The 14,182-nt window shown below is 38.3% G+C and overlaps 1 protein-coding gene across 4 annotated transcripts in view; it reads left to right on the top strand.

The window, feature by feature from the left end:
- Positions 1-13,804, top strand: part of WARS2 (tryptophanyl tRNA synthetase 2, mitochondrial) — a 41,692-nt gene extending 27,888 nt beyond the window's left edge. For all 4 annotated transcript variants that reach the window (XM_083851180.1, XM_083851179.1, XM_083851182.1 and 1 more), the window contains 4 exons: positions 6,386-6,466; positions 8,182-8,267; positions 10,729-10,847; positions 12,805-13,804. In XM_083851180.1, coding sequence (XP_083707306.1) covers positions 6,386-6,466; positions 8,182-8,267; positions 10,729-10,847; positions 12,805-13,253 — 735 coding nt within the window. In that variant the 3' untranslated portion in view covers positions 13,254-13,804. The remainder of the gene's footprint in view (positions 1-6,385; positions 6,467-8,181; positions 8,268-10,728; positions 10,848-12,804) is intronic.
- The last annotated feature ends 378 nt before the right edge of the window (positions 13,805-14,182 follow it).

Genomic DNA, 14,182 nt, shown 5'->3' with positions numbered 1-14,182 from the left:
AATTTTTTACTAAAACCAAAAAGCACTACAGGGAAGAAAAGAAGACAGTAAGCAATCTGCACACATGGTAAGCTTACAGGGTATAACCCATTTTCTCTGATTCCTGGTAGATACAATGCACATTTCAGTTCTTACCCATAACCATCTTGTATCTCATCTGCTTCACAGTCAAAACGATTTTAGAAACTGCTGTTGCTTTTATGTGGTCTCAGGCTGTTCTTCCTGTCCACCTACCTATCCTCATTGACACATGCAAAATTCAGCAGGCAAAGGTTGATATGCTGCACTAACACTTCTCTGAGAAGTCCTGTGAGTTTCTGGACAACTTAACTTTCAGTTTCTGGGTGGAAAATTGCAGTTTTCAGCCTTCTGGATGGGGTGATTTATTTTTTAAGTATAATCAGCTGCAGTATTCTTGCAATGTGCAAGCAAATTGAAGCAGTAACTCTTGGAGGTGGGAATTTGCCAGTTTGTCTTAGCTTTAACTCCAAAAGCCAAAAAAAGACAATTTAAATGTGTGCACTAACTGTTGCACTGCTATTATATTCCAGAAATATCCAGCTGCTTTGTTTTGTGAGCAGAATTTGAATAGATTCAAGCTACTTCTTGTCCAATTTTCAGAGGGCCTTAAAAGCTTCCATTGCATCACGGCTTATAAATTCATTAAAGTCCATTAGTTTATCATAGTCCATTGAAAACTTCCTGTTGTAAGAGGAAGTATGTAACTAATTTAGCAAATTATTCTGCTTCTCTCATCCCTGTGTTTTCTCCCCCATAGGACTGAGCTAGACATAACTAGTGCTCAGTGGGAAGAAAAGTTATGGTTCAGTAGTATTTTTTTCTTTTTTTTTCCTCTTCCGTAATTTACCTGGTTTATTTCATACTATGATGTAGCTGTCTGTACATTCCTCTCCACCAGTCTTCTGGACACACCAAACTGATTACCCAGACAGTATTGTGGGTTCAACTGGAAAAATCTTTCTGAAAAGAAGTTCATTTGGTATTGAATAAATTGAATAAATGGAGGTTGTCTGGACCAAATGACTCTGCTTTATCCGGGTTTATAATTGTTGGACTCTGGCAGGGTTATTCTTGATCAGATTTTGGGGGAAAAAAGAGCCAGATCTTATTTCTGTAAGTTTTAATCAAATATAAATGAGGGTAAGTTATTAAATTGGTCAAAGGTGGTAATGAAAGCTGTAAATACTGATGGATTTACCAACAATAGCTAACCATCCCTCCCCCCACAATTTGCTATATTGCTTGACTTATGTTCTTTAAGTGAGACGCTGCCTTTGTAACCATGAACTTATTTCACCCTTGCTACAACTATTTCTTTGAATGGGAATTTGGGATGTCATGTTAAATTTTCTATCATAAAAGTTTCTCACTGGGTGCTTCAGTTGCTATGTGCATTTGATTCAAGAACAGTCTAATTTGTCTTGTTCATGGCTCCATTATTCTCTCTAACTGTATAATATAAACATGCATTACCAAGCATCTTGAACATAGTGCTTGCAGTCTTAGGCATTAATAAAATCTTATTTCTAGTTGTAGAAAAACAAATGTGGAGAGAACTTTGTTATAAAAGGCCTCTTGAATTTAGAATCTTGAATTAGAAGCACTAACTGGTATGTCTAGATGAGACAAAAATGCTCAAAAATGTTTTCTCTCTTTTGTAGTTTAGGACGTGTTCTGTCTTCTGTCCCCACTTTTTTAGTACACAAATATACAAAATATCTCTCCAGACTTGTTTATTTGTCTCCTGCACTGTCAAAAACAAATCTTTGAAACTTTCTGCCCATCTAAAATGTAGATCTTAATGAGGTTACATTGCTGATGGGAAGCTGCTTCCACATAACAGACATGCAGCAAGTCTGAAGTCCCTTATAAAGAAGGGCATAGGTTGCAACTTGAGGAAATCTATCTTCAAAATGAAACAGTGAATCTCTGTTTGCAGGAAGCCTCTTCAGCTGCTGACGCAAAACTTTGTGTAGTAAGCATCAGAAAGCCCAGTGCCATTGTTACCAAGCTGCCTACTTTCATATCTGCTTGCAGGATCCATGCCTTTCCCTCTGTTCCTGAATCTGGTAGCTTGCTGTTCTCCTCAGCTGTATGTCTCAGCATGAAAAACTATCTAGAATTACTTGGACTCAAAGTAGCTATTGGTTTTCCATGTCATCAACTCTGGCTGTGGCCAGGGGATAGCAGTAATAACTTGGTCGGGAATAGCTGGGGTCAAGAGCTAAGTAGTACATCTGCAGGGAGAAGCCCTGAGGTTGTACTTCAGCATATAACACTCCAGAGATGTTCCAAGTGTAAATTGTGATCTGAGTTTAGTAATGTTGAGTGGCTGCACAAGTGAACAATTAAGAAGCTATTTGTAAAGAGGAAGAAGCAAGGTACTTAGCCAAACGCAGAAACAGAGATGTCTGTACCTTCTAGCTAACTGTGCATTATCTCTTGTAAGTGGTAACCTTTGTTAAAAGTGTGGTTTTAAAATAATAATTAACAATAATAATAATAAAACCTGTCTGCAGAATGGAGTGTGTTGGGCCATGAGGAAGGAATGCCAGTAGTTTGTTCTGGAAATAACTCTTTGAGTAGTGATTAGCAAGCCAGTCATGGGGGATGCGTAATGCAGTGGAAATTGAAGGAGGAAATGTGTTGCTGGTAATAGCAGAGAGATGACCATCTTGACCCTTTGAGAAATGTTGATGGGTTTTACAGACTTGTAAAGGATTAGGAAGGAAAGCTGCATTAAAATGGGCAAGAGGGAAGAACAGAAAATGGGTAGAAACAATGTATTTACTGAGAGAAGCAAAGGGTGAGATTTGGGCTGTCTAAAAAGCAGCATTCACTATATGGATCTGCTTAAGCTTGTTTGTGAAAGCTACAAAATGCAAAATAGTTGTCACTGTCAGGGAAACAATAAATAGAGGATTTACTAGGTAATTAGTCCTCCAATTATTGATTAGAGAAGCTGCACATTTAGGACGGAGCAGTATTATTACATTTTAACTGTCCATGTAAAGGCTTTATCAAAGGCATACTGATAACATTTTTGGATGCAATAAATGATGCTTCCTAGTTTTAAAATCCATGAGAAATAATGCCATTCTTGGTTTGTTTTTGTTTGATGCAGAGGACCTACCTAGATCAGGATGTTTTAGTGGAGTCCTATCAGTACTAGCCACCTAATTACAGCTGTGTTTAGCATTGTAGTTGGAGAGATCAGGTGAAATAAAGTACATGAATGCTCAATTTCAGGAAAGAGAGCTAGCTGAAAGTGAAGTCCAATTGTCAAAAATACATTTTTTTTTTAAAGGCGTGAAAGCTACAACCATCTTGGAGGTAGTATTTTAAAAAACAAACATATATAGGTATATTTTTAAAAATATAAAATATGAAGCACCACTCAAACTCCACAGTAGTCTAGAAAATCCCTTTCCCAAAGAAAAGGGATTGCCCAAGTTTGTGGGCAATGCTGAGCACTTTTTGGGTTGTTAAATGCTATGGCAGGGGAAAAGAACACCCAATGGCCTCATAAAACAAGATTAGGTAGGCACATTGGTTGCAGAAGAGCTTGAAATGCAAAGTAAAGCATCTAGCTAAAAGTAGTGTAAACCTTTACACAGTATGGAACTTAGTCACAACTCAGTAAAGAAGTCTTGTGGAATTGTTGAATTGTGCAATACAAGACGTAGGTGGCATTTACAACTAGTAATGAGAATTTAGTGGATAAATGAAAGTATTTTACCCACCAGGTTTGAACCTCTGGAACTTGTTGCTGTGTGAGGTTGTGGAGTGAGTAGTATGAGCAGGTTCAAGAAGGGATTAGACACATTCATGGGGAACATGGATACTAATGAGACTGGGCCAGAGGTAATAGCTTCTGATTTTCCCTAATACAGCTATTATGAATGCTGGTGAAGTATGAGGGGAAAGGTACTGTAGGAAGAAATGGGCTCATGTGTGCTGTCTAAATTGCATCTCTTTTTGCCACTCTTGGAAACAGGTGCTTGGCTACAGGTACCTCTGCTGTGATCCAGTATGATGTTTCATATGTTCTTATGTTTTCATTGCTTAGCAGACCTTCACTCAGGTTTTTAAACAGAATGGTGGTGGCGAGAGAGGGGAGGCAGGAGGCTAACAGAGCTTGTCCAAGAGACGAGCACCAATTATCAGCACCAGGGAATTATCAGCACCAGAAAGGAAGAGGTGACTGGGCCTTTATTTTACTGGTATCATATACATGTCATGTCTTCAAGTTTCTTTGTATTTGTATACAACTTCGCAGTTGTACAAATCAAAGTGGTAGAGTACTGTAGCTTGAGTAATCACATTTCAACTGGTGCACAGTGACCGACCAATGCACCAATTACCTGTCCCTCTTGCCAAGTAAAACACAGTAGCTTAAACTGTGATTTAGTCTGACAAATGATTTGTGGTTTAGGCCTAGTACCTCTTGATTCACAGACCAACATACAGTCAGTTACTGCAATTTGGGTGATGACTTAACGCATTAGGCTCCAGTACCAATTTTTTTTTCCAGCTGAAATCTCTACCCTTCTGTGCATTCTTTTATATTTTCTCCCCTTTTCTTCAGTCTTTTTCTTAACAGTATTCAGAACTCTTCTAGCCTTGCTTAGGAAAGGACAGGGTTGCTTTTGAAGTTTAGAAGCGAGTATAGCTTGCAGGAACACAGAACTGTGGAATCAACTCAACAAATGCTGTTTAGATCACTTGGTGTTTTGGTAACTGATGTAATGTCAAAGCCACTGATGCAATGAAACACACATGCAGTCTTGGCTGTGGAAGCAACGTCTGACAGAGTCAGATCGATGACTGCATAGTTTTAAAGGGAGTCCTTGTCAACACAAGTGCAACAGAGCACCATCTTCTCTCTATCCGTGACTAGAAGAAAGGAATGAGAAACCACTTTGAACCAGATGGTGATTCCTCCTAGATGAAATAGGAGTCTGGGCTTAGTATTTTCTATGCAGCTAAGTTTACTCCTTGTGTCTTGCAGAAGATACATTTGGTGCATCTTGATGCACTTTGTCTTGTGCACAGAAAATAGCAAGTCATATAAGCATGAGGAAATTAAAAGAGAGAGAGAGAGAGAGAAAATCAACCAGAAATATTTCATATCTCTCACTGGGATTTTGCCTTGAGGTCAGATACCTTTATGCAACATTGGCAACCAAAACAGTCTAATGACTGTTAGCTAGGAAATGACTTAATATAAAATGTGACAACAAAGGAATTGCCATTAACAATGCAAGTTCTTACTTGTTAACAAACGCTTCTTACTGCCTTCCATCTGGGAGGTTGTATCATATTGTGAGCATAACGCTTTGAACACCTTTGAGATGGTGAGCATGCTTTTAAATATCCAAACCTGCCAATATTGAAAGGAGCGAATAAAATTTGTAAGCAAAGGAACAGAATACAGATCACCTTGGTTTTTTTTGTTTTTTTTTTTATCTTATAGCTAACTAGCAACAGATCAAAATGGCTAAAGAGATATTAAAGAACAGAGTATGCATCAGCAAAGCTTGCCTGTTTTTTTACTAATCCTGAAATTAATATTGAAAATGAAAAAGCTGAGGGATGTTTGTCAAAAATCTAAATGTGGATTCATCCAGCATAGGTTGCTGCACAGCATGTTTCTTGTCTTGGTCTGTAGAAAGTCTTCCTCTTAGCAGGAAGAGGGGAATATCATTCTGTCTAATATGTTTCTGAAGCTATTAAAATTGCACTGATGTAACATTTTCCCCAGAAGGTTAAATGAAGACTTTGTTGTATGAGATTACACAGGGTCTTCTTTCTCTCTCATCTTTTAAAACCACCCTTGCAGAAAAGGGAGGCCTGATCCTTCTCTTCCACCTCCAGATAAGTATTAGTTTTGATAGGACTGCTGAACTGAGGGGCAAATTAATGTGCTATTCAGGCTATGCTCTAAGTTCAACACACAACTTCTGCTGTTATCCCTGTTATTCAGACAGTGGCAGTGCAATTAAGGCCTGTTGGTGCACTCAAAGCCCTGACAAACCCCACCAGGGCCCTCCACCCATGCACCATTGCACCAGGGTCTCCACCTAAGCTCAGACTGTGGCCCCTGGTCTTCACCTGAGCTATGTCATGGTGTACGTGTTCTCAGTGCTGTACCTGCTGCCCTGGTTTTCTCACTGGGCTTCCTGGATTGGCCTCCGACATGGCCTCAGCCTTTAAGTTAGTTTGTCACTGCTGACCTCAGTGAAAAAAAAATGACAAAAATAAATGATTTTCTAATCTTTGATATTGTTTATCTATTTTGATTTCAAGGAAATGTACGTATAAATGCAGAAGAATAAAATACATTCTGACTTTTTACTTCCAGGTTCCTGAGCATGCAGAACTTGCCTGGATTCTTGGGTGCATAACTAATGTGCCACGTTTACTACGCTTGCCCCAATGGAAGGTATTTATGAACTGTTTAATAAGTTGAAAGGAAATGTGTGGGAATTCAGCAGAATTTTTGTCCTTGAAATACTTGTTATCTGTGAAGTACTAACTGTATCTTGGTTATCCTTGCTTTTGGGTTAAACAATTCTCTAGTCATATGGTGGAAAGAGGAAAATGTGTGTTTTCATGTCTGTTGCTATCAGTGAATGTGTTCCTGTTAGAAACTACAGGATAATATTTTTGGCAGAGACTAGCAGAAGCTGTACCAGATGGAAGAGTTGTTTAATTAGTTTTATTAAACTGATTTTTTTTAAATAAATAAAAGGACTTATTTCAATGTTTGTTTAATAATGCAGAAAAGTACAATATTTTGTAGTGGAAGCCTTGCTTATTAAGGAGTTCCATAAAGGGAGGTGGCTGTTCTGTAGATTTTATGGAAGAGGATGCAAAAGAAACATTTGTTGGGAGAGGAGTATAGAAATTATAAATATTAAAAGTGTGCCGAATGATAAAGTTAATGCACCTTGAATGTTTGCCTTTACAAGTTCCATGCTCATCTTAATCTTGGTACTGTATCAGCATTGCTGTATCAACTGCATTCTTGCGTTTAATTTCCTTGGATTTTATTTGGCATTTAGTAGGCAGAAAAACCAAACAGCAGGAGAGAGAAGTATCAAAAAAGGGGGAAAAAATCTTAAGAGCAGTTTGGCTTGCAGAGTTCAGAGCAGTCCTAAATACCTCCAGATGTTTTCTTTTTTTCCTGTTTTTCTTCTTAATTAAATAAAAACAGTAAAACTTAAATACAGCAACCAGCGTTAATGTGTGGCATAGATTAAAGCCAACCTTTTTAAACCTGAGGTTCTAAAGTTAAACTCTAAAGTCCTACTTTAACTGGATTGACTTTCCAAACCTACAGATAGGTGTTACAGGTGCTAGGTTTTGCAGAGTAGGTTTCCTGAACCTAGGCACGTGGGGATGAAGAGATAATCTGTGTGATAGGGCGAGGAAAAAATTAAAGATATTTTAATCTTAGTGAAATCACTTAGGTTGTAGAGTTTTAGTGTAGTTAACTATGGTTAAAAACAAAAAGTAGATATGCTGTTGCTAGAACATATTGAATATCTTTATCTGGAATATCTTGGTTTCAATGATCAATATCCTGGAGTGGTAAAAGACTTCAGGACAGAGGGTGGATTGTGTGGGGCAATGTGAACTAATGGAGAGAACATTGGACCCTGCCTCTGTAGTTCTGGGTTCTCCTCCTGGTTGTCACTGACCCTCCTGGTGACTGCAATCGCTGCATCTTGATCTGTGGTCATTGAAATGCAGGTGGTTAATGCCTTTTTATATTTACGCTATAAAGTGTTTCAAAAATTTAAAGCTGAAAACACTATTTAAAAGGTAAGGGTTATCATAATAAGTGTAATAACCAACCTGACCATTTTTTGTTTGTAATCATTTGGTTAGTGGGTTAGAAAGCATGCATAAGGCTGTATTCTCTTCCTACTACAATATTAGAACAGTGTAGGAAAATTCATATAGAACATAAAAAGGGATGTGTGTATTCACAAGGAGCAGATTTTACATGACACACTTTTCTATAGAGTTACACGATGAATGAGCGCTGTGGCTGAAACACACAAATTAGTTGGAGCTCTAATTAATTAAAATCATGGACTTTGATATTGTTAGCTAAAAAGGTGATTTTTTTTGTTTTTCTTGTCCAAACAGATGAAGCGTGCCAGCCAGAGTAATGGTGGAACTGTTGGTTTGTTGACTTACCCTGTGCTTCAAGCAGCAGATATTTTGCTGTACAAGTAAGAATCAGAATGTGAGCCCATGGGCAATGTCTGTTCATCTGCTTTAGAATGAATGAATGTTCATCAGGTCAACATGCTAACTTACTAAGTGGGGAGCTGGGTGTGATTAGATCAGAAGATTGGAAATGGATGACAGCTTTTTCACTCTACAGTGGCCAGTTGAAATCTAGCCTAGGTTGAAAGCAAAAGACATGGCTTTAAACAAACAAAAAAGCCAGTCACCTCAGAACAATTCTCAGAAAATTATAGCACATTGATTTTAATTATAGATATTACATATTCACACACATTTGTACGTAACTTTTCTTTTTCAAGTAGTTATGCTTTATTTCATGCAGTGCTGATTCTATAGAGCCTAGCTGTTCAAGCTTGCTGTACACTGTCATGACTGGTTATATTTCATATGTTTTAAACTGTCTCCATAAGTAAATGTCAGAGGTATTGCGCTGTGCATTAATTATTTTTATGTTTCAAGTGTATGTACTTTGAAATTTTTTGAAGTGAGGTTGTGACTATTTGCTGGAATACTGAAGTTATATGCAGAACTATAAAGACAAAATAACTAAGATTTGCAAGTAGTTAACCAGAAAAATGTATCTAGAGAAATTTAATCCTAAGTAATCATTAGTAGGGGAAGACAGTAACGTAGGAAGACCAGTAGATGATATTTCTAATTAATTTGAAATTTAACTAAAAATAATGGGAAGGAAGCAAAAGGAAGAATTAGAATTTGAACATTAAAATAATCTTTTATATATTGAGACCCATTTGATTGTCAAGCAGTACTGTAGGGTGAAATGTAGGCAACGTTATCAGAAATTACCTTGCTTTTGGATTGATTGATTTCAACCATGTATGTCTCTTCCATCTCTATTAAGATCATGTGATTCATCATTCTTTAGTGAAGTCTGTGTTTTGTTTGCTACCATGTGTATTAACAGCAGGTTGTCCAGACAGAGCGCAAAACAGGGAAGTGAAAGAGAAACAATATCTCTTTGAAGAAGTTTCACATAGTATCTTTAATAAGAAATGTTTTAATGTAAAAGCATAATATAGGGAACAAGAATAAGGGAGAAATGGAAACACAGGAAGGGAACAGCAGTCACAAAGAAGAATTAAGAACAGGAGAAGGGGATAAACAGTACTAATTCAGATGAACCAAGGATCAAAGAAAAAGGAAAATGGACAGAAGGTGAATATATGACAGAAAGGAATAAAAATAGCAACAGGACAGAAATATTAAAAAAGCAGCAAAGGAAAAGGCAAAGAATCATGCAGAGACATTTATAAAAACAATATGTTTTCTGTTTAGTGGCAAACTTTGTGAATATGGAACCATTTTGGCATATGGAAACATTTCTTTTGACCTGCTTATAGTATATTGATTATGGTAACTGATTTTCTTCCTGTTAGTTGTAGGCCACTGTGATTTCCTATTGGCTACTGTAACTGTTTTTAGGTTGCTTTGCTGACTATTTGGTGGTGGATAAAGGTGGACAAATTGATTCCTGGATGTCTGCCCAGTAATTCAGAATCGGAAGGAAGAAGTACTGTGTTGAACTGAATTTTTCTGGGAACTTGAAAGATGCGTAGTGAACTTTCTTACACTGGAACATATCCAGGATTCAGAGATGAATACCCTGCAAGCATTAGAAAAAAATCTGCTTGGAGGAGGGAAGAGTAATCAAAAGCTGGCAAAATTTCAAGTCAGCCTCATCTAAAAGAATCATATATATTTTTAGCGAGTATGATTAACTGTGGGAAAGAATCACCAGGGGAAGTAATGGATTCTTCACCTAGTCGTGTCCTCAGACACAGATTATATTTTCCTCTAGAATTTCATTCAAGCTATGGAGCTCAGTACAGAAGATCAAATGATCCTTTGATCCTAACAGCCCTAATCTAGGAAAGATAACACTTGTGGTAGTAGAAATGCTGTCCCACGTGATATTTATAAAATCATGACCCATGAGGAAGAACCACTCTCTTCTTTCCTTCCCTTGGTAAATTCATAGTACTAACTTCTCAACAACAGTTATGTCTTCCTGGGACTTGACAAGGCAAGGTTGGACTTTATGCCTTGCAGATCTTTCTTGCTTTGTTCACACACTCTAACACATGCTCTTTGATCTCTAAAGAGACAGCAGGAGATATGACAAAAACCTTTCTTTGAGCTGAGTTTAATTATTTGCTCTTACTGGTTTCTTTACTATATGTGTTTTTGTGAAACGTTATTTTTACCCTTGGAGTTGTGCTTCAGTTTAGGCACAGAAAGCAGATTCACACTGGGATGCAGTCTGTTTGGAATGTTGTCCACACAGCACCTATATCTAGCTGGGACTGTGTGTTTGGCTCAGTCTGGTCCTCAGTCATGGCAGGAGCTGTGACAGTCTTGAGTAACATTTCAGCAGAACCACAGAGCTTTGCTGAATTTCCTGTATCTGTCTTTTATTAAAAGGTCGACACATGTTCCTGTTGGAGAAGATCAAGTCCTGCACCTGGAACTAGCCCAAGATATAGCACAACATTTCAACAAGAAATACGGTGAATTCTTTCCTGTGCCCAAAGCCATTTTAAGTGAGCTGGTCTTGGTGTTTTATTTATTTATTTATTTACCCCCTAAATTGCACTTCAGGGCTGAAGATGGATTTAAATATTGTGGGAACAGTTTCGGGTACCAGGAAAAGAGAATTCTCTGATGCTAAAAGGGTTGACAAGGGAAAAACTGATAGCAAAAGACTAGCGGCTGTGAAAATGAACTACCAAAACGGACGTAAGTCTTTACAAGGCCTTGGTAGAGAAATGTATGCATTTAGGGTCTCTCCTACATGTTGCTAGTTCAGGAGATGTTTAAAGAACAAGGTAAGACCCCTAGCAAGTAGAATTCTGTAGTTTCTGAATGGTAATCTTTACATTAAGCATGCTAAATAGCTCGTAGGTTTATTGCTACAGTGTTCAAAAAGTGCTCAAGTGTGTTTAATTTATACTTGCATATTTCAGTAAGGGTCTTTTATAGAGCTTAGACTTGCTGTTTTTTGATCTTAGACTAAGGGAGACTTATAAGGAAAATCTTCTCAGCCATTTTGAGCTACAAGGTCATAGGCCGGGGGGTGAGGGGGAGTCAGATGGCGCAAATGGCATGTTTGTTAAGAAACGTGAAAAATTGGGCAAGGAAGAAGCATTGCATCTTTGTTGTAAGTAATGTAGAGGAATGCACAGCAGAGACCTTCGCCCCCAAAAGGGCAAGGAGCTCTCACCTTAAAAAAGACAGGCAGTAATAAACCTTTCTCGGTTTTCAAGCCTCAGTGACAAAAATGGTGTTAGACCTAGAGTGGGGTTTAAAGAATACTGATTATTGCAAGCCCTGTAGTTTCTAATGAACAACTAAATAGTAAGCGCTGTAATGAGGAGGTGAATGTAGCCTATGGCACAGGGGGAGACTGTTTAGCAGTAAGCCAAAAGCTCCAACTGTAAAAAAACGAACTTTTCACTTTCCTCATGAGAAGCATACCTTAGTAAGTGCACAGGTATACACAAACCAATGACATGACCTAGATTAATGGAGCAGTTAGGGAGTTACTCAGACTCACTAACTGTAGGAAGCTTAATTACCCAGACTCCTTCAAATTTGCAGGAAAGAGACAGACTCTTCCAAAAGGTGATTCAGAACAGAGCCCTTTCTGGGGTAGTCTGAACTGTACCCTGTCCTTACACTGAGTGCATAATCAGTCAATGAAGAGTACATGATGAATTTAGTTGGTTGTATTAGATGTCTAAAAACAATTGGTGTGAATGCTTTCTAAATTAGAGGTACTTTTGTGTATACCATGAATCATGTTTCTTGGTGAAAGACTGAAACAGTTCAGGTTGATTCTGTTAAACAAAATACTTTGCAATCTTCCCCTAATGCTGTTATTCTATTTCATGTGTACACATGTATCTCAGTAGTTTGTACAATACGCACAGCTTGTCTGAGCAGTGACTTCCCTTTACCGGAACTGGTTAGTGTATGGTTAGGGAACTCTTGAGAACTAGTTGTCTTTATTGACATTTAGGATAATTACCAAAATGCTTGGTGATAAGAGTTTCCTAAAGGAGATTACCTGTTCTGGGCTTCTGTTTACCAAGGGATTTAGCCCATTCCCCCACCGTTACAGAAGCTTTCAGTAATGTCAATTCTGTGCTATCAAGGTATCTCATTCCTGGTGCCAGGAATGTAACAGAATGAGAGAGTTTGTGGGGAAGATCATCATGTAGCCACAGAAAATATTAGACAGTGTCCCCACAGAAGTTTCCACTTAGACAGGAGGGCAAAAATGAAGTTAAGTTTTCATTTAGTTAGGGGAGGTGAAATTGACTTAGAAGGACAGGGAGACCACAAGGACTAAATGGGAGGGTACGCGATAGTGTTCACAACTCCTTTTTAAGCATGGGCAAACAGAGCTTTACCATACAGCTACCAGTGTTCTTAGCAATTGTCATAAGAAACCATTGTCTGTGCATGTGCATAATTGTTCCTTTTTTTTTTTTTAAGGTACAACAAAGAAAATAAAATCCCTCAGAGATCCAACAGTGAAGATGTCTAAGTCAGACCCACAGAAGTTAGCTACTGTTAACATAGTGGACAGCCCTGATGAGATAGTGTTGAAATTCCGCAAGGCTGTGACTGACTTTACCTCTGAGGTGACCTATGACCCAGCCAGTCGCCCTGGTGTCTCCAATCTGGTGTCCATTCATGCTGCAGTATCAGGACTTAGCACAGAAGAAGTACTGCACCAATCTGTTGGTCTTGACACTGCTCACTACAAAATGGTGGTAGCAGAGGCAGTTATTCAAAAATTTGCACCAATCAGGAATGAAATCAAGAAACTCCAGGAGGACAAATCCCATCTGATAAAGGTTTTAGAGGCTGGAGCAGAGAAAGCCAAAGAACTGGCTACCCCCATCTATCAAGAAATAAGAAGACTGGTGGGATTTCAGTAGAAACTACTGAGTAGTTGTGTGGACATTTGCTCCTGGGACAGCTATTTTGTTACTTGTATCATCTTAATTGTTTCAGTTTGAAACAGACACTTTTTTTTCCCATTGCAAAATCCAAGTAGAACATCTAAGATGTTTGCATCAAAAATATGCGTGAAGCCAGTTCTTTCCAATGGGACCAGCAGTGATCTTATCAGGATGGTCAGAGGAGGAGGGTGCAGGCAATCCCAGTTCATGAAGAAATCCCACAAAAGCAGAAGACAAGGTTGCCCATGTGCGTTTTTTTTTATATATATATATATATCGACTACTGCAAAAAGCTACAGTATAGGTAATGATTTGAATCTCGCTGAAAGAGTTGTAATCTTCCCAAGAACATCCTTAGCTGTGGATGTGGTCTTGTTACAGATGGATAGTTCATCCTGTTAATGGTTATTCGGCTCTGATACTGTGGTAGACCATGTTCTTGAATAGCCAGAAAGCATAGACTTCCAAATAAAAATGCTCAGGGATTTGGTGGTGAACTTACTGCCTCTCCCTGTTGTGTCTTCAAACCCAGTGTAATTTTTTTTATTTACATTTAGTTTGTGTGAAGTAAATTAGTCTGTCTTATGGATACAGATATTTATACTGTAAAACTCACTCTGACTATTGGGCTAGATGGCCTCTTTTGTAGTCACTCCAAAGAATACACAGAGTGAATGTGAATTTCATTTCTGCTGCCTGTGCAATCCTACTGTTCAGTTCTGAGGTTCTTCAGCAGGAAACTACATGTGCTTCAGCTGCTTCTTTTCTACCCACTCTTTGGTTTAACGGAGAGCTATGGGATTTTTGGTTCAGCATCAAATCTAAGATTGCTTTAGAAAAGGTTAAGGGGGGGAGGTGTGTGAAAGAGATGTTAGACTGATAAAATAGAGAACTTCCTGTGTAAT

The sequence above is a fragment of the Anser anser genome (assembly GCF_964211835.1).
Source record: "Anser anser genome assembly, chromosome: 1".
Classification (NCBI taxonomy): domain Eukaryota; kingdom Metazoa; phylum Chordata; class Aves; order Anseriformes; family Anatidae; genus Anser; species Anser anser.
The sequence above is the reverse complement of the archived record's forward strand: the minus strand, read 5'-3'. Positions and strand labels throughout refer to the sequence as shown.